A 23,472-nucleotide genomic window follows, 5' to 3' on the forward strand; every position below is an offset into this window, starting at 1 on the left:
TATAAGACTATCTTACATTGCTTAAATAAAAATATAAATTTACAAACAAATTAATAAAAAGCAAGTTGGAGACTGCTAAAAATGAATTACTGCCTGACCGACAGTGCTGGAATCGTTACCCCTCCACCGTTTACCAACACTGTTTCTTCGCGCCTTTTTTCCCCCCAGCACATTGTGCTAACAATTTGTACCTTAATCAAACTTGTATAAAATGATATTTAGCGCATAACGTAGACATCGGAAAGTAATAACATATTGAGGCCCAAGCACCGTTAGAAAGAGGATCGCGATCAACGGGAAGCCAGTGCGATCGCGGCAGTGTGTGTGCGTGTGCGGGAGTGTAACAAATACGAAAAACGAAAAGTCGCTGCGAAGGTAGATCTCATTATTATTGTATTGTTGTCATGTTTTTGCTTTGCCCCGATCTTCATTTGCGATCTTTTGAGTTTGGCTTTCGTATTATCTGTAGATATATAAATTGCTTAAGTACTTAGATCTTACAAAAGAAAACCACATCATACACAAACACACGCACACACTCAGCAATATGCATTAAATTTAAACCAAAAAAGAAATCAGCAAAAGAGACCCACAAAAATGACCGATGTAAATTGTCTTACAAGTGAGCACATTGCACCCACAACCACCACTGCGAGTCCACCAGGAACTCCCTCCAAAAATGGGGCCGCGGATCCCGTCGAGCCCACATCCCCGTTCGTTCTGAGAGCACCGCCCAGCGCCAAATCCAAACTGATACTCCAGAACATGGAGGAAGTGCTGAACTCGGTGAAGCAGAAGCATCGGGAGAAGCATAAGCGAAAGCGGGAGGAGAAGCGCCGCGCAGCACTCATGGAGGATCAGAAAAGCACCGCCGAAGAGACCAAGGCGAATGCCAAGGAGAAACCGCAGCCACTGCGCGAGAAATCCTCCCAAGAAAACGGTCTCAAGAACGGTCGGCGGCGGTCCAGTCCGCTCAAGTCCAGCACTCCGGTGGCCGACAATCAGAGCATCATGAAGCACTTCGCCAAGGCGGGCAAGCCGGAGAACGTGGGTGCTTCCCCGGTGAACACAGCCAAACCGAAGCCAACCACCAATGTCTTCGAGTTCATGATGAATGCTCGGAATCGCTCTCTGGGGGTTAATGAAGGTGGCGCAGAATCTCCCGCGGATCAAGAGGTCGGCAGTGAGGCAGCAACGCCTACTACCAAGCGGAAGCTACTCCTCCAGGAATGGAACGAACGCAAGGGTGGAGCCAAGAGAAGACTGGCGGACGAAGCTCGCGGGGAGTTCATTGAGCTGCAGATGGAGCAAAGGGCAAAAAGGTGACTTTGATTATGAATTAGGTTCAGAACGCAATAAAACAATTTATTTCTCTAGATTGCGGAAAATGCTGACCAAGACTGACGCCAAAGAGGTGACGGCTCCATCCTCGGCACCCACGGACCCAACAGTCAAGCGTCTAAGAGGTCGACCGCGCTCTCGACGAATCAGTTCCATGGATGCACAGGAATCGAAGCCCCCGGTCGTGGAAGCAAAAGCTGAAGATCCAGGAACAGAGGAGTTTCTCTCGAAGCTTTCGTCGCCCACAAAAAAGCGGGACAGCCTGCTGGGCTACTTTGCCAAAGTGGAATCCCCGAAGGAGTTGGCTGAAAAGGTGATCATTGCGATAGAAACTCCACCCATGGAGACACCCAAGCGAAGAACGCTGCGCAGAAAGAGCCAGCAGGAGACACCCATTGTTGCCGAATCCACTCCCTCGTCAAGACCAAGACGATCGTGTGTGGGCAAGGCGCGCTACGATTACGATCTGGAAACGAGTCCCGGCAAGCAACAAAAGGCGAAGCCCCAAAAGGCAGACGAGTCTATAGAGATTATTGACCTAGACAATAGTAATCCAGCTGCCACACCAAAGAAACTAGCGCCGCTATTCGTCCGTCAATTGCCAAAGCCCAGCCCAGATCCGTCGGTTTTGAAGGCTCGACAGGCGTTTCTGCAATCCGGAGTTCCAGACAAAATTCGACAGGAGCAGATCCGTCAAAAGAACCTCGACCAGATGTACGAAGATAGCTATGAAGTGTTTCCCAGACTGGCGCATATAGGCTGCGAAAGCTTTGGTTCAAAAAGTGGTCCTCTGGAGTTTCCCTTTGCTCTGAGGGCAGAAGAGGAATATTCAGAGGTTACGAAAGCGTTACCCGCCAACAAACGACGTTCCAAAGCGAGTAGCATCACCAGCTGTCTGCCCGCGGACTTTACATCCAGTAAAACAAACAAATTCAACTATGCTACTTTGCCACAGCTGGAAAACAAGCGTGGCTTTGTGAAGCTCTGGAAGAATGATTTCGATCGGTTTCCCACCTTTAAGTGCTATAATCAGATGAGGGAGAAGTATCGCCACTTCAGCGCCATTGACAGTGCACAGGATACGCAGCAAATGGGAGAATCACTGGTGGTCACGCGCCGCACTCGCCGTTCAATGGAGCAGAATATGGCACAGAACGAAGAGGAGGCGAAACCACCGCCTTCCGCTCCAAATGGCGAGCTGCTCTTCACGGAGAAGTACAAACCGCTGCTGTTCGAACAGGTTCTGGTGAATCTGACGCCAGTGCAGGAGCTTAGGGAATTCCTGTCCAGCTGGAGTGGCAATGGTGGTAGCAATCGCAACTCACAGGGCATGGATGACACCTTTGACATGAGCAACGATTCGGCATCAATGGGCTCAAATAGCAACACGATGGTTCTGGTGGGACCTTCATCGAGCGGGAAAACCAATGCCGTCTTCACTTTAGCCAACGACATGAACTTTAATGTCTTGGAGATAAATGCAGGGATGAAGAGGACGGGCAAGAAGCTGATACAGGAACTTCAAGAGGCCACGCAGTCGCATCAGATAAGGAAAGACAGTAAAGCGGGTGGAGGATCCTCACAGCAGTTGCTTCAAAAGTTGCAAAAGAGTGGATTAAAATCAAAAGCAGCCGCAGTGGAACCTCCTTCCGAAGTACGGAAATCTTTGATCCTAATCGAGGATGCGGATATCCTGTTCGATAACTTGGACGCTGGATTTACGGAAGCCATTTATACCTTGGCCGCCAGTTCCAAGAGGCCGGTTATTGTGGTTGCCACGGATCCGAATTGCGCGCACTTGCAGCGCCTAATGCAGCAGAATATAATCCATTTCCAAGCTCCGAACGCATTGAACATCTCCCGATTCCTGGCCGTTTTATCGCTAATGGAAAACTGCCCCATCGAGTTGGATGAATTGATATCCTTGTATCTGTACAATCAACAGAATCTGCGCAAGACGTTGATGGAACTGCAGTTCTACATTCAGAGTGGTGGAGATTCAACTGGGAGTAGGACTGGCGGTGGCACTAAATCACCAACCAAATCCTCAAATAGCCGGCTAGCCACCGTCAATGGCAGTCGAATCCATCAGAGATTCTTTGAGTTCTTCACAAGTCCGCAGAATGTCCAGTATCGAATACCCTTTCCCGTTGACTTCAGCCTCTTGCGTTTGAATCTCCCCGATCTTATGGCTAGTTCGGCGCTGCTAAAGGAGCAGCAGGCAGCGGGCGGGGGAAGTAGAACCGCTGCCAAGCGGAAGTCCCGCTCACCAAAGAAGGCCTGGCTGAGCAGCGCCACGGGACAGAAGTCCGATGGGCACAGCTCGTCGCTCGCCACATTAGCTTCCTTCTATGACAACATTTCGGCGGCTTCGTTGATGGACTCCGATTGCAGTGATCGCTTGCAGTGGCACCTGTCCGAAGAAATCGGTCACCTGCTGGTGGAGCAGGCTCTCCAAACTGGACTCGCGACCAAGGAGTGCCCCTACAATCTGTTTGATAAGCCGGGTCAGAGGTAAGACTTTTAAAATGATGAGTTACTCTTTAACTAAGCCAAGATCCAAACACCTTAATATCAAAAGATCTATATTCGGTTCTCAAAAAATTATTAAAACAATATCTATCTATATATATGTATGTATATATTTTGCTTTAAACATATTTTAAGGCTTAATAATGCTAACTTAATTAGCTGTCATGGCAGTAATCGATGGAAAAAGGAAACCGGGGTTTTGTTATCATCCAGCAGTCATAATAACCACCAGTCACAAGATATCTTTAGCGTTCGGAATTCTAATAGACTTGTCATAAAAATGACCGATCTTATAACTATCTTAGGAACACACCTATTCATCAAATTATTGCCCAGACTATTTACTAATTAGAAATTTTATTTTCTTATAAACTTCCGAATTTTTCCAGGTTTTCAATTTTCCAGCACCTGGGCAACGGAGTTCTCCGTTCCGAATCCGCCAAATCGCTGGACTTCGAGCCCGCCCTGCGCTCCATATGCCGCAGCGAGAAGGAGCGGGCAGGACTGGAACGGAAGTCGAGTAGATTCTATCATTATCTGCGCAACCACACGGTAAACGTGACCAGTTTCACGACGGATTACTTCGACACTGCATGCAGTACGTTCCAATCTGCTGCCCCCAGCAGCGAGCCAACCGAGGAGGCCGAGCCGAGAGATTAGGCATCATTTGTATTTAGTTTAATTTTTTGAAATTGGTGGAGCAGCTCCGCCGGCTTTGTTTGCAATTTATTCAGATCGTTCAAGAAGAGTTGATCTTTTTTAGGATAGCATTGTGGACATGATGATGTAGCTATTATGAGATAAACCTAGAACTATTTACAATTTAACTACGCTAAACTAACTACGACCTCATCCTATGTTAATAAATCAATCAAATGACATGTAAACCTATGACTAGCAGCAACAGAAACCGGAGGAGCTCTTCTTCGCGGGTTCGGGATCGCCGGATATTGTGTTGGCCGCCGGCTTTGCTGAACCATTGGACGTGGGCTGCACTTGAATGGGCGCAGCTGAGTTGATTTCTCCGATTTTGTAGTTCTTCAGATCCTTTTCGGCATCGGAGGAGTGGCCTGCCTGCTTGAAGGCCTTGGTGGCATCCTTGCCGCCGTATTCGAGCAGTGCTTCGCCGCCGCCAGGATGCTCGCCCAGGAACTTGGTTACATCGTACACGTTCCCCTTGATGATCAGCCAGCAGGGCTTGCCATTCTTGCCGTTCTGCTGGGCCACCTCGGAGAGATCGTACAACTGTGACATAGTGCTGATTCGATTGCCTAATTGCTTTCCGCTGTTCGGGAATGTCTTTTAATGGCTGCCGTTAATTTGGGTTTGATAGATTCACTAATTTTAGGAGCTGTTAACCGTTGGCCGGACTGGGAAACACTGGACGCGTGCCATGGGGCGACCCTTGCTTATGTTTAACATTTATCAATAGTTCAAACAATCGCCTAGATCGCTTGTACTTGCCTTGTACCTGCTCTCCACCATTTCCCCCTCGACGGGCAATTACTATTTGCTGTTTTATTTCAGTTATTTCCACAATCTGTCTGCATTGTGGCTGATAAGAAATACGTGAGAATTTCACCGTCTTTCAAGGCGACCTACTAGTAGTGTGGGCAGTGACCAATTCCCTTTTTTTGGCTGGGATTTGTGCAAATCATTAATGCAAATGGATGGCGCGAGTTGTCATTGAGTGGGTTTCTATCGTTGGTGAAATCTAAGCACAGTTTATGATTCACTTGAACACTTCCCGTTGATTAATTTATGGTGGGAATTTTCTTTGAGTCAGTTATGTCCATTAATTTCGTTACTATTTATTGATAACTTCAACAATGCATGATGCATCGTTGGTAGTTAGGGTTCATATCGTGCAATCAGTCAAACCCAAAATGCGATAATGTGTGTCAAGTGCCAATCAAAGCCAAAAGTTTCCCGTTGACAACAAACTTTCTTGCTTAAAGAAAAAACGATTTTTATGTTTTCAAAGTTATGTTCTATATATTTTGGAAATATATTTTAAATTTGCTTTCATTTTTCCCATTTTTGTTTTTCGCTTTTAATGCTTTTTCGTTTTATATGAGACAACAACAATAATTGGTATTCAATTAATATATATATGTATTTAGATATATATCGATTTTTATTCCGATTTTTGTATATTAGACGTTTTGCATAATGCGCTTTAAAAAATTTCGCTAGTATTGGGTGCACTTTGCCTGCAGGGATCAAAAATCAAATTTGATTTTCAGGGAAGTGGGAGATGGTGGATGGGATGATTTTGATCTCGGATGGTTTCGAAAAGTTTGGAGGAACTGCTTGGGATTGGGTGTGGTTACATTAACATAATGCTCCGCAGCGCATTGTCCTGCATTCGGTGTATTTACAAATGAATCTCTATACTTTTCTTGTTATTTACTTTATTTATTTAGCTTTTATTATATATATATGTTTATATATATATATCAGTCGACGGTTTTGCATTTTCGAAACGCAGCTCGTGTGCGCTTTCATTTGTATTCTCGATCTAAATGTACAGATACCATATAGTAATAAATATCGTATATATAAAGTGTAAAATTAATTACTTGTCAATGATTGTTGATTTATTGAATTAATCGATCTGCTTGAATTTAAAAAAATCGTAATTCAATCAATTGATTTACTATAATTTAATCGATTTGTTTCATTTCATTTGATTTACTTAGTTTCCGTTTAGTTTTGCTAAACATAATTCGTAGACTTGATCTTCGTTTAGAATTTAATTTTTAATTTAAAAAACAGTTTTGGAGGTAGTTGAAATTAGGCCTGTTTGTATAAATGTGTATATGATTCTCCGATCAAACGAGTTCAATCGCTTCGATATTTAGCTGGACTTAATTTGTTTAGAACTAATTAAGTGATTAAATTCTACGCGTTTAATTTAGTTATTCATTGTCTCCGGTTTTCTCTTCGTTCTGTGATATTTCGGGCTATTTCCGGTTGCATTACTTTAAGTATTCTTTGATCCATAGACATCGAACTATATCGTTATGTATTTAAAATGTAGGCTTGTAGGACTTGTTGGCGTAGTAAAGTGTTTTCGTTTTCCATTATTTTGCATTTGTTATCATATTTTCCTAGTTTCTCGCATTCCATTTCTCATCTAAATTGTTGGTTAAATGTGGTTTAAATTTGATTTAATAGATCGTGAGTTCTTGAAACCATTTTCCGTTTTCCTTCTCTTTGATAATTTCATTATAAAATGTTTTGGGGCAACAAGGTGCACGGGTTGTCTGAAAAATTACGCATTTTTGAAATTTCAGAAATTCGTGAAAGTAAAGACTAATAAATAAGGCTGGATATCTAAATAATAAAAGCTCTGAGTTGCTTAATTGTGCTTATAATATACATTGCAATGGGACCTTTTCTTAACTTTTTGATTTTCCTAAACTCAGAACGTACAAATGAAAATCAATCAATCTCATTTTAAATAAACCGCCATCACTCGACCAGAGTTGCACTTGAAAATACACGATCGCCCGTTGTTGCCAGACTGAAATTGGTTATCGATAACTTCAGGTTCATCGATCGTTAGGTTATAAATTTAAAATTCAAAATGTGTCCCGCTAAAATCCGAAATCAAGATTAGCTGCAGCCAATTCAAAATGAAAACAATAATTTCTCTACAATTTGGTTTACATAGATTTCATTTCATTTTTGTTTTTTTTTTCTTTACATCGTAATTCCGTTAGCAAATATACAAATACAAATTTCAATTGAACTAAAAATTGTTTGTTTGTGTGTGTTTTCGTGTGTTCCAGCACATGGGCCTTGCGTACAATAATAATAGGGGATAGGGGGACTTGGATAGGGGGTGGGGGGATAGAGTATAGTTAAGAGTTGGTTGGCTTCGATTTAAAACTAGAGTTATTGAAACTAAAGTGTATACAATATTCATTCATAAAATTACAATTACATATTCACTTATGTTTTGTTATTTACTTTCCTCATTCCCTCTCTTCAGTTTTTATGGTATTGTGTCTGTCTCTTTCAAGTTTGTTGCTTTCTTGGTTTTTTACAAAAACGTTCTCGACTTATTACTTTAATCAAGCGACGAATGGAAATAATGTTACATAACTTAAAAATGAACCTTCTACGGTCTGTGGTGAGTGCTTAAAAAGGCGGCAGCGCAACTATACATATGTCTTCTGCGTATCATTCTCTAACTTTTCCTCCCTCTCGTTACTCAAATTTACAAATTAAATTCTGACTAATAAACAGTCTTTTCGTACCAGCGCAAAAGTTGGCGACAGACCTACATTAAATAAATCTGTTAAACTTTAACATAATAGATAAACATAGGCTAACATAAAAAAAATATATGTATATATATATAAGTTTATGCATATATATATATTGGAGGTGCCGCACAAATCTCTGGAGATTCGACAACAAAAGATAAGTATTTCACTAAATTTGGCAATGTTTTACCTCAAGTAAAGCTTTTTAGACACAAGACCTGTGGTAAGTTTACAAATTATGATCAAATACCGAGCAAAGTCTTATGGTTTGTGAAGTTCAAATCGGCTAGTGAACTGTTGAAACTTAACCAATGTTCTAAAATCTCCAGTGGTTTCCGCACCACCAGATTTGTTTAATGTAGTTAAACTTAACACGAGCTCAGTTATGAGTTGGCCGCACAGTGGCTGCAATTCCGGCTATTGCAGCTGCAGTGGTAGCTCATCATGCTAGAGTTGGAATTATTGCGGCTCATCGTGGTCAGCGGGAGATCCCCCGTCGCTCCGGCGGCAAAGGAAGACTGAGTGGTGGCTGTAGTTGTGGTTGTCTCGACGGCGGCTAGGCTGGCGGTACTGCTGCTACTCCCGCTGCTGCTGCTCCTCAGCGGCTGTAGGCCAGCTCCGATTGGCACGGAGACGGACAACGGTGGTGTGGGTATCCGTTCGGGACTGCAGTTGCCGCTTGTACCGGTTCCCAGGCTCGTAAGCAGTTGCGTGCTCGGTCCCAGGCCTGCGTAGATCCCGCTGGGATTTGTGCCATAGCCACAGGCCGTGCTCTTCAGCAGGGATGCATTGGACACCGGCAGCGTGGGTGCAGCAGCCAGTGAGGAGGCCGACGACGAGGTGGACACACAGGCGGAGGAGGCTAGCGAGGAGGCGGACGACGACATGGAGACGGAGGATGCTGGGGAAGCTGTGGCGACCGAGGTCATTGTACAGCTCGGCGGCGACTTGGGCGAACTGATCCGCGAGAAGAACTTGGTTATGGCATTCGGCTTCGATTTGCTGGACGATGAGGAGGCGGACACTGACACTCCCGCTGGCGTGTACGTGGAGGAGGCGGCCTGGAGCGTGGTGAGACGGTAGCTGGAGCTGGAGACGCCACAGCCGCCCGCCGAGATCTGCTCGGGCACATCCCGCACCGTCTTGTTGGGCGGCGGTTTCGTGTACGATCTGGTGATCTCCGATTGCTGTTTGGGATCAAAGCCGATACTAATTAGTATACGAATTGCGCTGTATGGCGTATTTAAGGTAACCCACCTGATAGCTGCTCCTGATCTGCAGGTGTCGATCCTGTCCGTACTCGCTGTCCGGCAGTGGTACGTGATGGGGACAGCGGGGAGTTTGCTGCTGCTGCAGCTGGTACTGGTAATGTTGGTGGTGGTCGTTGCTGTGGCTCTGCAGCGAACTGCACGAGGATCCGCTTGAGGAGTTGCCGCAGTCGCCCTTATAGCAACCACTACCGCTCCCGCTGCCCGTGTTTCCGTACTTCAGCGTGGTGGCTTCTATGCCGCCGCGCGCCACATTACTGCTAATACTATTGTTGTTGTTGCTGCTGCTGTTGTTGCCCAGCTGGTGTTGGTGATGGTGGTGTTGGTGGTCACCGCCTGCTGCTCCTCCTCCTCCTCCGCCGCCGCCGCCGCCGCCGGAGTTGTGCGTGCTTGGAGTTGTCATGCGTTGTTGCTGGTGGTGGGAATGTTGTTGCTTGTTGCTGCTACTGCTGCTGTGATGGAGATGGTGTTGCTGCTGGTGCTGATTGTTGCCGGCGCCGCGAATCACAGTCTCGCCACGTACAGCCAGAAGCTCACGTGCCTGGAGCGCATCCACGCGCATTCTACATCTAAATTGATCCCTACAATTAAAGTGAAATTAAATTAGCATGGATATATGTATTAGGAAGTATTTCATTTAAGATATTCTCCGAAGTTGCTGCTTTGCAATAGGGACTTCGACTGCGACATACCTATCATCGGGTGGTGTGCTCAAAGATGTGCGGGTCGGAACGCCGAGCCGCTCCATTCCCGCGCAGCCGGCCGTCTGTACCGATAGCATCTGTAATAAAGTGAAGCCACAATTAGCATAAAGTCAACTGATGGGCTTAACAATAATGTATTGTGAGAGACCTAAAGGTACAGGCCACCAGTCTCCCCCAGCTCGTCCTGACAGCTCTCCACATCGCTCAAAGTCTGAAAACCCTCCAGCATGAGCCATCTTTTGGCCACCCGCAGGGTGCACATGACCCAATCGTCATCGTACTCGCTACCCTCGTAAAACTCAATACATATCTCCATTTCGTTGAAGTTATTCGGTTTTAGTGTCTTGAACTTCAGGTTACCCGTGTAGTGATGTTTTTTTCGCATTACAAAGGGCTGCTCCACAAAGAGCACGGATTGCATCCAAAGCGATTTGAAAGGCGACTTTAAACAGGGATTACAGCTCAGCTTAAAGTTTAAGCTGCTACTAAACTGCACTTCGAAAAAGAGAAGAAAGCACTCGAGATATCCCTCTCTACTGACACTTAGTCTAATGTTTCGGTCTATAAACAGATCCTCTCTCCTGGCTCTTTTCAAATCTAGCCTGAGAACGCAATGAGCCATCGTCAGAAGTTTTTTGCCGGTCGTTAGGGCCACACAAGGTTCAGCCAGCGCATATCGACGTATGGCATTCATATTGAATCCGTAGACATTCCGCCAATGATTGCATCTGTCGCTCTTCAGTTTGTGTTCCTCGGATGCAACCAGATAGAGAGCACCCAGATCGGGTAGAATAAAGCCGCCTTTCTTTAGCCAGCGATCACGCGCCGCGAGCACCTCCAATATCTCCGATTCGTAGAGCAAACAGTAACCCATCCAGTTGCATATGATGCCATCCACTTTCGTCGGGAGTTTAAGATCCTTCATGCGACCATTCATGACCGTGATCACACCTTCATAGCCATTTTGGCGCACCACCAAGGTTGCATAGCCAGTCACCGTCGAGTAGTCCACGGCGTACACCCGTTTTGCTCCCATTCGGGCTGCCATAAGGGCCAGTGTTCCAGTGCCACAGCAGAGGACCAGGATTGTGCGATCCTTGATGAGATGCCGTTGGTGATGGATGACGTTTTGAAAGAAGTACATGTGTTCCTGATCCTTCTGCCGGTTTCGCATTACATCCAGACGAGCGGCGGTGTCGTGCCGAAAATCCGCTGAAGTCATGCGATCCAGATCCTCCAGTTCCTTGGGCACCTTTCTTGGCGGCGTGGGAATCCGGCGAGCGGATCGAACTCGCTTTTTGCTCCGTCCTTGGGTTGCATCCTTGGGATTAGGTCTCTGCAGTAATGTTATTTTGATGTCGCTGTTTTCGGGTTTTACGGATTGATTTGCACTCTTGGAATTATCCGGTTTTTCAGAATGATTCTTTCGCTGTGCCACATTTTTCACGGTACTTTGAAATACCCCTCTCGCTTTGGTAGTGGCTCCATTCTGAACTATAGCACGTTCCTCCTTTTGGGCAACTATTGAAAGCTTTTCACAACAAACGCCACGACCACGAGTTCCATTGGCCATTCCACTGGCATTCCAGAAAAAATGTTTACGGTTCTCCGCGCTCGTCTTTTCACAAGACTTTGCAGTTTGCATTTTATCCAGCTGATTGTGAAACTCGGCCAGACTTAGTTTTACAGGTTTCTTTTGATTGACTGCTTTTTTACTCTTCATTCTAGACATTGCAGTATATTAAGAGAGAATAAATAAGCTAATTAAGTTCCCAAGCGAAATGAAGTAACTTTCCAAGTGGGAAAGATGAAACCGATTGGGAAGGTGGCGCAGGGAAAAAGTTTGTGACGTCACTTTAAGGACGTTGATCAACAAAATAAACATCATGTCGTGATGCGACCTTTGTAGAACTGGTCAAAGAATATCTTATAGTATTCAACAAAGATATTTTACATAACATTTTAGGATTTCTTATAAGAAATGTCTTATAAACAACTATATTTTATTGTTTGCATCATTTGTAAAAGCGATATATCGAATATATTAGTGTGCCCAGCTCCATCTCAATCTAATTAGTACAAAATAGTGGTAGGTAGTGCATAACTGTTTTGAATATCGGGTAAAAAGATTTGTGTTGCAAATGTTTTTTATTTGTGTACATTTAAAAAAAACTAAATTTTCTTAAATTTGGATGGATGTTATGTTCAGTAACCATTTGGTATATCCTATGTGCACGATTTATACACAGTATGTTTTCTGCACAGACGATTCGCATAACTCAGCATGCTCCACATTCCGTTGGCCACCTTTTTCAAAGTTTTTTGCATTACTTTTTATTTATTTTTTTTCGTGTGTCTTAACCCCCTAATGCCCCACCACACCACCTGGCGATTGATGTGTGCAAGCGAGCATGAAAGAAATGACAAATCTCTGCGCTGGCAACAACAAATAATAGAGCACACAAATATTTTCGGCGACGTCGGGGGCCGCGTACTTTGTAAATTATACAAATATGCAAATGCAATTTTGTAAATTAAAAACTGGTGAAACTATGTGGTAAGAGCTCTGTGGGCAAGCATGTTCCTTATAATTTGATTGTACAAGCCAAAGTATTTAACTTGAATTTATTTTCAGTTTTCACACTTTTCTAATCGTTGCTTCTGCCAAGACGCATACATATATTCATAGTTAATGTACAAATTTTCTTTTTTTTCGTAATGTGTACTTGCACTAAGGGTTACCACATAACTATACTAATAATGTTTTTATGCTAGCGCGAAATTTCCCAGTTTTAATAGAAACTATTTTCTCTGGGTACAAAAATTATTACCATTTTAAGGCGGCCCATAAAGTTGCTACATGTGAACTTTAACAGCAGTAAGTATTTTTAATGGTATATTTTTTTAGTGCCATTTTAGGTTAATCTATAAACTTGCTGTGAATAAACTTATGGGACTAACTATCCGAATAAATGTGAACCCTTGTAATGACCGGGATTTTTGTATAACTTTCTATAATATTCAGATACATTTACTTGTGTTTCTTTCCCAATGATATTTGAACTAAAGGGTTAAATTTGGTTTTTCAGATGCACAGTTTGCATTATGGACGCCACACTGTTTCGGTGTTTTTGCAATATTTCCCTTCGTTTTGGGTAATCTGAGGCACCAGAAAATATCGCATCACATTGTCTGGGGCGTCTCCGCTCGCAAACATACATACATACATACAATACATGCATATGTGAATGTATAGCCCCCAAATCGTCCCGCTCCCGTGGCAAAAAATTAGGTTAAAATGTTTACTCGAGCATTGCAGACGGGATTGGCAATAACCTCATTTTCCGTTTGTGCACTAGTGTGCGTGTGCCTGTCTGCATGTGTGCATGTGTGCGTGTGGGCCAGACTCTCTGACGTAAGAGAAATGTCTGCCTTTTGTTTTTGTTCGTCGTTGTTGTTTTTGTTGGCCTAAGCCCAGCCATAAGTTAACATACTTTCCCCGACTGCTCTGCATCTGTCGCATGTTGTTGTTTATCTTTTTGCTGGCGCTTTTTTTATGGCCAATAATGTGACATAATATTTGGGGTAAACCCTTGTTTTTTGTTCTTGCCTCCGCTTGTTTGCCTTTGGCCTTGTTTCAATCCTTGAAAGTTTCCGACTTTCTCTGCGTTTGCTTAGGCTACCCAAAGAAGTGCCTGAAATATCCAATGTTTGAAATGTTCAAACTGGCGCACAGCAACAGATTTTCAGCATACTGTTGTCGTATTTCAATACTACTGTAATTTTAAATTATAACAGGACTTTAATTTTCAACCATTATCAATACTACTGTACTACTACTACTGTAGGACTTTAACCGAATGTATTCAAATGCTCCTTTAACTAAATATTTACGTTTTAATATATTGTAATCAATTGGGATATACAATTTACTAACGGTATTTGTTTTCAAGGGGGTTTTTCCGCTAGATGTGTACAAATCATTTTTCCAGGCCGCCAAAAAATTCCAAAACAGGAACAGCTGTCTGTGTGTGTGCGTCTCTCTGTCTCTCTCTCCACTGTAATTGTAATTAATTTATGCACGTCTGCGTCTGGTGCGTGCGTCTGGCATAGATAACGGTTTTAATGAAAGCCCGCTCTCACACATCCACATGCACATTAACATCCACATCCTAATGCTGTTAATGTTAACGCCCACCGAAGTTCACACACTCCAACACTGGCGCACATGCGAGCGTACATTTTAATAATCAATTTGAATTATTCATTGGCTAACGGCGGCAAATAAAATTCGATTAAAACAGAACGCCGCTGCCGACGTCGCTGCTTCTGATTCTGCTAAACGCCTTGGGTTATTAGCGGCAATTGTGTTTCACATTTCCCGCCAACCATCCCGCCCACGCACTTACATACATACGTACGTATGTCCCCACCGTTTCTATATCAACATCCACATCTATATCTACCACACCATAAACGTAAACGTTTCCACATTGCCATCCGCATCTTGGGCTCCAAATGGGCTTTTGCCCACGTTTTGGAGGGGCATGTTGAGAAGCATTCATTTATTATGTTCTCACTACAGTGGAAACACACATCGCTTTCTATTCGACTCTTTGTTGTCCAAGAAAGCAGATAAAACCTTAATCTTTGTATGATCTCATTATATATTTAGATTTTTAATCACTGTGACCCATGGCTTTGAATGCCCAATAATCGTAAAATAACCTAATCCAATAACAAGTATAGTATATAAATTTAGATAAATAAAATGCCTATTAGTTAAACCCCAAACCTTGCCCATTTATTGAGTGCCCACCGTATCCGTTGTGTTTCATTCATAATGCTGAATTTTGCGTGGGCAAATTAAGCAGGGGAAAAAATATGAAACAAGATTCTCGATGTGAAGAATGAAAATGAAACAAATGAGCAAATGCGCACTGGAAGATGTCAGCAAAGCGAGTAACAATTTGTCAAAGTTGCCGACTTTAATCTCTTGTAATGGGCGGCACTCCCCTACACCCCTAATTCCCCACGATAACCATTAATGGGAAATCTTAAAGCCACAATCTGAAAAGCCGCATTAACAACTTTTGGCCCACGAGACGAGAATCCACACGTGTGTGGGCGTCTAATTCGTTGGGAAGAAGATTGTCGCCTTCCGTCGCCGGAGTTAATCGCATGGCCTCAAGGTTAATGCCGGTGTCTAGTGCAAATTCAATAAGCAAATGCGCAGATGAATAAAATATATAGACAAATGGCAGGCATTTAAAGTCGGGCAAATGGACAAAATAAAGTGGCGATGGAGAAATTGAATTTGTCTTGTCCATTAAAATAAAGACGCGCACAAGTGCCAGACACAAAATGGAGACTCCATGCCACCATTCACTTCAAAAAAAAAAAAAAGAAACACAACAAATAGAAGAAGAAGAAGAAAGAGAAGGACGTGCTGTGCATTCCACAAACGTTGCATAACACTCGGAATACACACGAAAAAATTGGACTGGGCAATTGTGGAGTATGTAGAAATCGGTGTAGGCGCAGTTACATAAGAACTTTTGCGTTGGCGCCGACGAGAGCAATTTAGGCCTGTCTGCCACCCACTTTCCCCGCCCAGCAAACAGCCCCTTTTCAAGGACTTTTACTGCAGTGACAGAGAGCCGAGTCTCTCTCGCTGTTCCCCACCATTTTTCCCGTCTGCCGCTGCCTCTCTGTTTCGCCCCAAAAGGGAATGATGCATAGGATATGGGCAAGAGCGAAGGAAAAAGGCAAAAGGGAGTGCAGAAATAATGAAAAAGGAAACTTGCGACACGTGTCTCCTTGCTTTTACGGCTGTACTGAGAGAAAAGTGTGTGCACACATTTAAATTGGGTCAAAAAGGTAATTGGTAATAATGAACAGCGCCAGCACGTAAAGCCAATAAAAATATTTTCGCCTTAAATAGCTCGCTTTTTGTAATCTTTGTCAACCGTATTTCAAGTCAATTTAAATGTTGAAAGGTAAGCAGATTACATATAAAAATAGCAACAAATAATTGCTTTAGATTTATGATGAACATTTTGTTAAGAAGATGAAGCATTCTCAAAAAACAATGACGCCATGTGACCTAAAAGTATGCAACAAAATTTGCAATGTATTTTGTCCCACGGTAAGCTTTTTCAAACTTAAGAACTAGCTCTGCTATTTTGCCCAGTGCAGTTTTGAGACAGACATGCCCACCCACTTTCCCGCCCATCGGCTGTTGCAAAACTTTTTCTTTTCCATTCCTTGCCTTGCCTTTCCTTTCCCACCCGCATTTTCTGGCTTTTCTTTTCCTCGCTTTTCACGTTTTTTTTAGCGTAGGGTAAGTACTTACGGGTACAGAATGTTCCGGCTCGGTTGGCAAAAGTGTTGTTGTAACTGTTGCTGCGGCTGTCGATGCTGTTGCGGCTGCTGCTGCTGCTGTTGTTGTTGTCGCTGCTGCTGCTGCTGCGGCTTCTGCTGCAGCGGAGGCGGCGTTGGCGGTGGCGGCGGCTATAGCTGTCTGATCCGCTGCTGTGGAGCCCGATGTTGGTGGTGCGGTTGCCAGTGGCAGGGCCAGAGCCGAGTTGGTTTCCAGTCCAGGCCCGATCCCGATCCCGATGCCGCTCCCGATCCCAGATGACAGCACCGCGTTGTTGTTGGTGCTGCGCCGTCGTTGCGACGAGCGACGCTTGTGCCGTATCCTGCGCGTTGTTGCCGCTTCTAATGTTGCTGCGGATGTTGCTCCTGCTCCAGCTGATGCTGATGTCGCTGCTGCTGCTGCTGCCGCTAGTGTTGCTGCTAATGCTGCTGTTGCGTTGGCCGAGCGGCGCAGGGCAATCGCGGCCACCAACACACTGCCACAGGCCAGGCACACGGATAAACTAATGGCGATTAGCAACAAGCAACCTAAAACGATTGCCAAGCGGAAAATAAATATTAGTTGGGCGCCATTCATGTGCATTTATCGGCTATACGCATACATATGCATACGTAAGTAAGTAGCAATCTCATTTTCTTTCTCTAAGACTGCCATTTACTCTCTCTAGAAATAAGTTATAAACTAATAAGTAATATTAAAATTCTCTTCTTATGTTTTATTTTGTTTATGTTCAATTTGTAATGTACTTCATAAACATATTCTTCAGTCGCATATTTTTGCAGACACTCAAATATTTCTTTACATTTCTGCAAGGTGAAAATACCATTGCATTTCCTTCAATTTTTTCCGCAACACTCGATCGCCCATTCACTCACTTGTAACTACACAATTTGTTTTTAATTTTCGGCTTGTTTGTTGTACAATTTAAATAACTTATTCCCACTCACGAACGCCTTTAATTACTATAAATAAACGCAAAACAAAACGAATGCGGCCCACAGCAGCGACCAAATAACAATGAAAATAAAAGAGCAAACGACGTGCAACTGTCGTATTTTGTATTCCGTAGATACCGATACCACCGACCCGCACGTATTTCAATCCGTATCTACAAGGTGCGCGCCGTTCTCGGCTCTCTCTCGCGATGATTTCGCCCTGTAGAAAGACCCCGTGCAATGTCTACGTCTACGGACGGATGGCCGGCGGACACGCCGTACGTCGTACGGCTACGGCTACGGCTACGGCTATATGTGTGTACATATGCGTCTAGACTAGATAGCAGACGACTTAAGTGATACAAGCACACATGCGCAATCGGGGCGCAGCGGGTGCGAGCGAGCCGGCAAATGTAGGCGGACAGCAGTTCGATAAAAAAAAACAAGAAAAAACCCATCGAAGGGATTGATTGACACGTTAGCTACCCTGTAAGTGGGAAAGTGGGTTCATGGTACACCATTGAAGCCATGAAGTATTTCATAATCGAGTAGCACGAGTACAAGCAATCGAACTGCCCAATGTGAATCCCCCCTTCCAAGAAATCCGCAGACCATAAAAGAATAATCCAATTTGCGATCCTTTGTGCCGATAGTGGCAATCACAATTACAACCATTGTAATACGAATTCTATTTTGGTAAACGTACGTACAGGCTTTCACCGCCAAAGCTGCTCAGCATTTAGGGCTATTTTTAAATCCGAAACGCTTCAATTAGTAATGGGTATTATATAGACGTATATCGTACGGCCAGACATTACTACTGATAGAATGCCAGACAGACGGAGGCCACCCGTCGCGGTCGCAGACCCTGTAACAGAGCAAACTCACGGATACAGATACCGAGCACAGTTACAGCTACAGATACTCGCCGCGACTGAGATACAGATACAGATACATGCGAAAAGCTTGCGCAACAAGACTTTACAACTACATATAGTGGAATATATCATGACGATCCGTCGTCTGATATACGTTTTTTCAAAATTCAACAGCGATCCGCAGCGCAATTTCATCAAGGCGAAAATGACGCAGCTATGTAAACGTTGCTATCTCTGTCGCTCGCTAATCAACGATCGGTGGCGGCTGAATGAAAGCATAAATGCTTGGATTTTCATTAATTTATGATCTGTGCACGGGCTGGGTGGCAAAGAGAAAATGTACACATACTCTGAATGCGAGCAGACATGAACGAATTATTCACAAAATTCCAGACTGGAGTTAATCAAGTGAAATTAAAATGTAGCTACTGCGAAAGGCACAAAACAACGCAGCCAACCAATTAAAATATGTCAACAATTTCTATGACTCTTTCTCCGTCCGTCTGGCTGTCTGACTTCAACCCAAGCGAGACAGACAACAAAAAGCAATCAAAAAAAAAAAAAAAGAAAACTAATATTAACAGGTAGGTACAACAACAAGTGGCACTTTAGACTTTTGCGCATTCCCAGCCGCTGTCACTCGGATTCAACCGTCTCAGGTGACTCAACCTGGCTGCCAGTCATTTGCTTTCGTTCGTTCGGTCTGCCTTTTATGGCCTTTGTTTTCAGATAATTATTTTTTTTTTTTTTTGCCAACTCAGCTACCCTGTACCGCGAACCGTAGAGCGTGACAAAAGCTGATATGTACGGTTACTTGGGGCTATCATAAAACCTTAAATCTGAATAATTTCACCACCTTAAAATATTGTTTTAGTTAGTATTTGGCTGGCAAATGAAAAGGTTTACTATTTCAAACTATAACCACATTTAAATATTACGAGCCATATCAGTTTAAGCACAATATGATAATATCATAAAGTTTGACTACCAAGTACCCTGCTTAATTACATTTACATGTTTTGCGCATTTCTGGTAAGTTTCCGTTTATAGTTCCATTTTACTAACCATTCCCCGATCGTAAAAGTTTATCGATTTTAGCACTAGTCAGTCGGGTGGATTTAAGGCCGGTTTCATTGGACCAAAGGGTACTAGCTAGTTTGATCACTCCCCAATTTGATCGTTATTTTGTTGTTTTTTTTTTTAATTGTGCCGCTCGTTTCAGCTTGTTGCAATTATTTTTATCGCAGGTGAAATGATTGAGCACGTCTGGGGACTTCGTTTACGTCTGGAAACATGAACATGGATTTAGATACTATATATATATATATATATTCGTACATGTGCAGCTAGACAAATCACCTGATACCCTAGAAAAGTCGGACCGGCGAAAGAGAAAGGAATACCTGGCAACAGTTCAACTGCCCGCCCGGTTTCTATGCGATTGAACCTCTGACGCACGTGTGGTCGCCAACTATTGAAAAAGTGCTAAAATAATTGAGCGAATATACAGATTCAATATTTGAATTGATCACACCAGACGCAAATCGGCGAATGCCAGACCTCAGACCTCAGATCACATACTATATGTACATCCCATGCAAATAGACCAAATAGACCTCGCACCCGGCCAAACCACATCGAATCGGACCAGCCCGACCCACCGGACCAGACCAGATCAGACAGACCAGACAGACAGACAGACGGACAGACAGACAGACAGATCAGACAGTTGGCTAACACTTTCAGCGGTGCAAACGGCTTTCGTGGCTATTTTTATGGTGGAACGGACATTGAACGGACACAGTGGGCAAGCTTACAAATCGTGGGGGAACTTGTTTCGATCTCGCTCTCTCTAAATTCGTTTGACTAGTTAGTTAGTTAGGGGTTCCTTGACCGCCGCCCATATCAAATCAAATGCCAGTCCTTTTCCTTTTTGTTGCGCCAGTACGGTGACAATTGCACTTGATTAAGTGCGCGATTTGAGGACGCGAACGAAGCTCACTTTCGATCAACTTTCCTTCTTACGCTGGTGCACAACAAAAGTTATTAATTCAATGATTATGATCAACGCGCTAATGACAGTCAAGTGCAGCACTTGATCCCACCCACCTCCTCGCATAGAGAAAAGTGCCGAAAAAAAACATTCGGAGGCGATGCCATTGACACCTTGATTGGATGTCAAGGTTGTGCGCGAGGATCATCGCATTCTCGCCGGGTGCTTAAACTAACTGAGGCCATTATCATAAGCTCCCAGCAATCATAATACATTGAGGTGACATTGAACTTGAAAAATCCAGCTGAATTGTGTGCCTTTGTTGTTTGACGATCAGTTTAGATTTTCGCGGTATCGCGTGTGATATTTTTATGCAATTTAAGTGCGATTTATAGCATTGGATTAAAAGGGATTACTACAACCTTGTTTTCAGTTTTTTTTTTTAGAATTAAGCATTAACAAAACATTTTTTTAAGTTATCTATAAAATTTTTTATAGTAGTTGCCAAATCTAGCAACAAATTTCATTTGGTCAATTTATGATCAAGTGGAAAAATTCATATTTTTTTTCGAGAATGAACTCGTAAAAGTAGAACTAATCGGTGAAATCAAAACAGGTTTCAAATCTTAAACGTAAACAATAATATTAACATAAACTTTTGGCCTGACTTTGAACCAAATTCTATTGCAATTTTAGATTTCGACGTCTTGTTTACTATAAAGTTTAGCCTTGGTGCAAAAGGGATTTACACTCTATATAGGAAGTGGAATAAGCAGCAGCAGCAGCAGCATCAGCTGACGTCAGCTTCGTCTGCAATTGGATTTCTATTTATTTTTATTCTGCTGACTTGTTTTTTTTTTTTTTTTTTTTTTTGGCAACAATTTTTGTCTAGTTTGTGCAAAATATTACAATGTTGTCTGGCGCAGAAGATGAAAAGTCGGAATGCCTGCTCCCGTCAGCGTTTTACCCCTTCTTTTTTTTTTTTTTAATTCCTCTGTGAGAGGCCAACCCTTTTTCTGTGATTCTGATTTTGTTTTTTTTATTTATTTTTTTTGCTTGCAGCTAGACTGCGCACGGCAACAGACGGAGAAAAAAAAGCTGGGAAAAATGAGAGGCAGTGGCAGGGAATGCAAATGAATGAGCTAAATGCAAAGAAGCAAGCGCAGAGGGAAAAATGAAAATAAAAACTGAAATAAACCGCAGACAGAGAGAACGGCGACGTCGACCTCGCCCAGCCAGCAGTGCTTTTCCCATCATCATCATGATGAAAATGGTAATGATGATGATGAGGATGTCGTTTGACCTTTAAGCGAAGCGAGTGCATTCCATCAACAACAACCTGGCGCAGAGAATCCCATTTTTTTTTTTTTTTTTTTTGCCTTTTCCAACACTTAACCAAGCGCTTTCCTTTGCTTCTGGGTGTATTTTTTTTACTTTCATAATTCGCAAACGCATTTAATTAATGGGAAATCACGTGGCGAACATTGTGCAAACACCTCGTATGCGCAATAATTCAGCTGCGTTACGTATACGCAGCGTATCGCATTTGGTGTGTTTGCTATTTCATCATCTTTCTCGTAGCGACGACTTGATAATAGAGTAGGCAAATTCTAGATGCATTGGGAGGAGGTGCGCCTTAAAGGAATTCAAATCCCTGGAAACAAGCATTTTTTGCAGTGTTTTTTCATTGCTACTCTTTTGATCCTACTTAGACAATTTACGCATTATTCCGTGTTTTTCTATACTTTGCCTAAGTATCCACCCGCACCTTGCGGCTCCTTTATGCTGGTTTCCCCCCTGTGTGTCTTAGTGCAACATTGTGTCATACTTTCTGTTGATTTTGTCTCTCTGTTTATTTGCCGATTGGTTTTTTTCCCCATTTGGACTTGACGTTGGCTTCGCCACGGCTCCACTTGCCCCGCTACCCCATCCTCCACATCGATAGCCCAGAAATTGATGTTGATGTCGACTTTTGTTCTGTTTGCCTGCGCCACTGCAGATGACGATGGTCACCACCACGCTGATGATGATGCTGATGATGACGGTGGCTCCCTGGCTGGCAAATATTGACAGAGGCTTCGAAATATTACGCAGAAAAAAGGGAAGTGAGATTCACATGTTTAAATGGCCACGCTCTTGTGCATTCTATATTCTAGTTTTTTTTTGTCTTATGCACCATAGACGCCTCCATTTTTTACCCCCCAGTTTGCTTGCGGCCAATGACTCATTGACCTGGTTTAGGTTCCCTATGTCTAGGATTTGCAGTTCTCCAGCGCTGCTTACCCCACATAACTGGGTCAGTGGGCGTGTCGAAAGGGGGGGCGTTGGATGGCACTCAGACCGAAAAATCTAGTTCATGTTTGCCATTTTTTTCTCACTGCATTTTCGTGGACCCTTTTTTTTTTGCCAACAATAGAAAATGTATCCTCAAGTAGCAAATTTTCCACCAGCCCCCGGTTAAAGTGTGTCAACCGCTGGTGGTGTACAGCACTGCTGTCTGCGCTCCAGTTTCTTCGGCTCGGATGATTTTCCAGCTCGGAATGATATATGGCAGTTAGCTGGGCGTATACGTAATCCCATCGATTACTCATACGCCACGGGTCACAGCGCCGGCGAATTGCGTTGTTGGCGTTACAGCAATTGTCTGCAGATAAGCAAAGCCATTTCAATTAATTTCTTCTTCATATTTATAGAGCTATTATCGCAAGTTTAAAACTCGCTCTCTCTCTCGGTCTGTTTTTAGTATACCAATCAATCAATCAGTCGACCGTCATCATTCTGTCATTGTGATGGTCACTGCTATTTATTCGCCACTTTTATTTATGATACCCCTTTTTTTTTTTTTTGCGATTTTTGCCATATTTAGCTTTTATCTATCGCCTATCACAGAGTTGAGGCGTGCAAATTGATATCAGCGCGTGTGGCTAATTTATAATTTTCAACCGTCCTACGTTTTATATAAAAGTGTTGGCTTAGTTTCCGATTCTGGCCAAACAAAATGATTAGTGAAAGCCTATTAATGGTTTTTAAATAATATTAATTGATTGATTAGTCGCCATTTTGTGTATACGACGAATGCCAGGCATCATCAATGGGTGCATTTGTATGCCAGATCAGTTGACCACGAAACAATAAGCCTCATTAATCGCTGTTGGTAATCAA

At 43.2% G+C, this 23,472-nt stretch overlaps 3 protein-coding genes across 7 annotated transcripts in view; 1 reads left to right on the plus strand and 2 right to left on the minus strand.

Moving 5' to 3' along the window:
• Positions 1 to 91: 91 nt before the first annotated feature.
• On the plus strand, positions 92 to 4,760 carry LOC6738249 (ATPase family AAA domain-containing protein 5). Of its 2 annotated transcripts, none has more exons than XM_044923079.1 (4): positions 92 to 375; positions 470 to 1,322; positions 1,378 to 3,855; positions 4,263 to 4,760. In XM_044923079.1, exons 2-4 carry the CDS (start codon positions 598 to 600, stop codon positions 4,531 to 4,533), a joined length of 3,474 nt encoding a protein of 1,157 aa, XP_044779014.1. In that variant the 5' UTR covers positions 92 to 375; positions 470 to 597; the 3' UTR covers positions 4,534 to 4,760. The 2 variants fall into 2 exon arrangements, with proteins under 2 accessions (XP_044779014.1, XP_039150088.1); XM_039294154.2 differs by having other exon boundaries at positions 624 to 1,322.
• LOC27206220 (cytochrome b5) lies at positions 4,546 to 5,287 on the minus strand. Its single transcript, XM_016169419.3, has one exon. It carries the CDS (start codon positions 5,125 to 5,127, stop codon positions 4,768 to 4,770), a length of 360 nt encoding a protein of 119 aa, XP_016032129.1. The 5' UTR covers positions 5,128 to 5,287; the 3' UTR covers positions 4,546 to 4,767.
• A 2,002-nt stretch (positions 5,288 to 7,289) lies between these two features.
• Positions 7,290 to 23,472, minus strand: part of LOC27207496 (mucin-19) — an 81,011-nt gene continuing 64,828 nt past the window's right edge. The window contains exons 2-5 of one of the 4 annotated variants that reach the window (XM_016183177.3): positions 16,478 to 17,031; positions 10,111 to 10,199; positions 9,408 to 9,999; positions 7,290 to 9,337 (exon numbers count right to left, since the gene is read on the minus strand). In XM_016183177.3, coding sequence (XP_016032138.2) covers positions 8,534 to 9,337; positions 9,408 to 9,999; positions 10,111 to 10,199; positions 16,478 to 17,031 — 2,039 coding nt within the window. In that variant the 3' untranslated portion in view covers positions 7,290 to 8,533. Of the gene's footprint in view, positions 9,338 to 9,407; positions 10,000 to 10,110; positions 10,200 to 10,270; positions 12,043 to 16,477; positions 17,032 to 23,472 lie in introns of those variants that run through there. The other 3 variants (XM_044923080.1, XM_016169416.3, XR_006541801.1) reach the window with 3 other exon arrangements.

Source organism: Drosophila simulans, chromosome 3L (genome assembly GCF_016746395.2).
Source record: "Drosophila simulans strain w501 chromosome 3L, Prin_Dsim_3.1, whole genome shotgun sequence".
NCBI classification, from domain to species: domain Eukaryota; kingdom Metazoa; phylum Arthropoda; class Insecta; order Diptera; family Drosophilidae; genus Drosophila; species Drosophila simulans.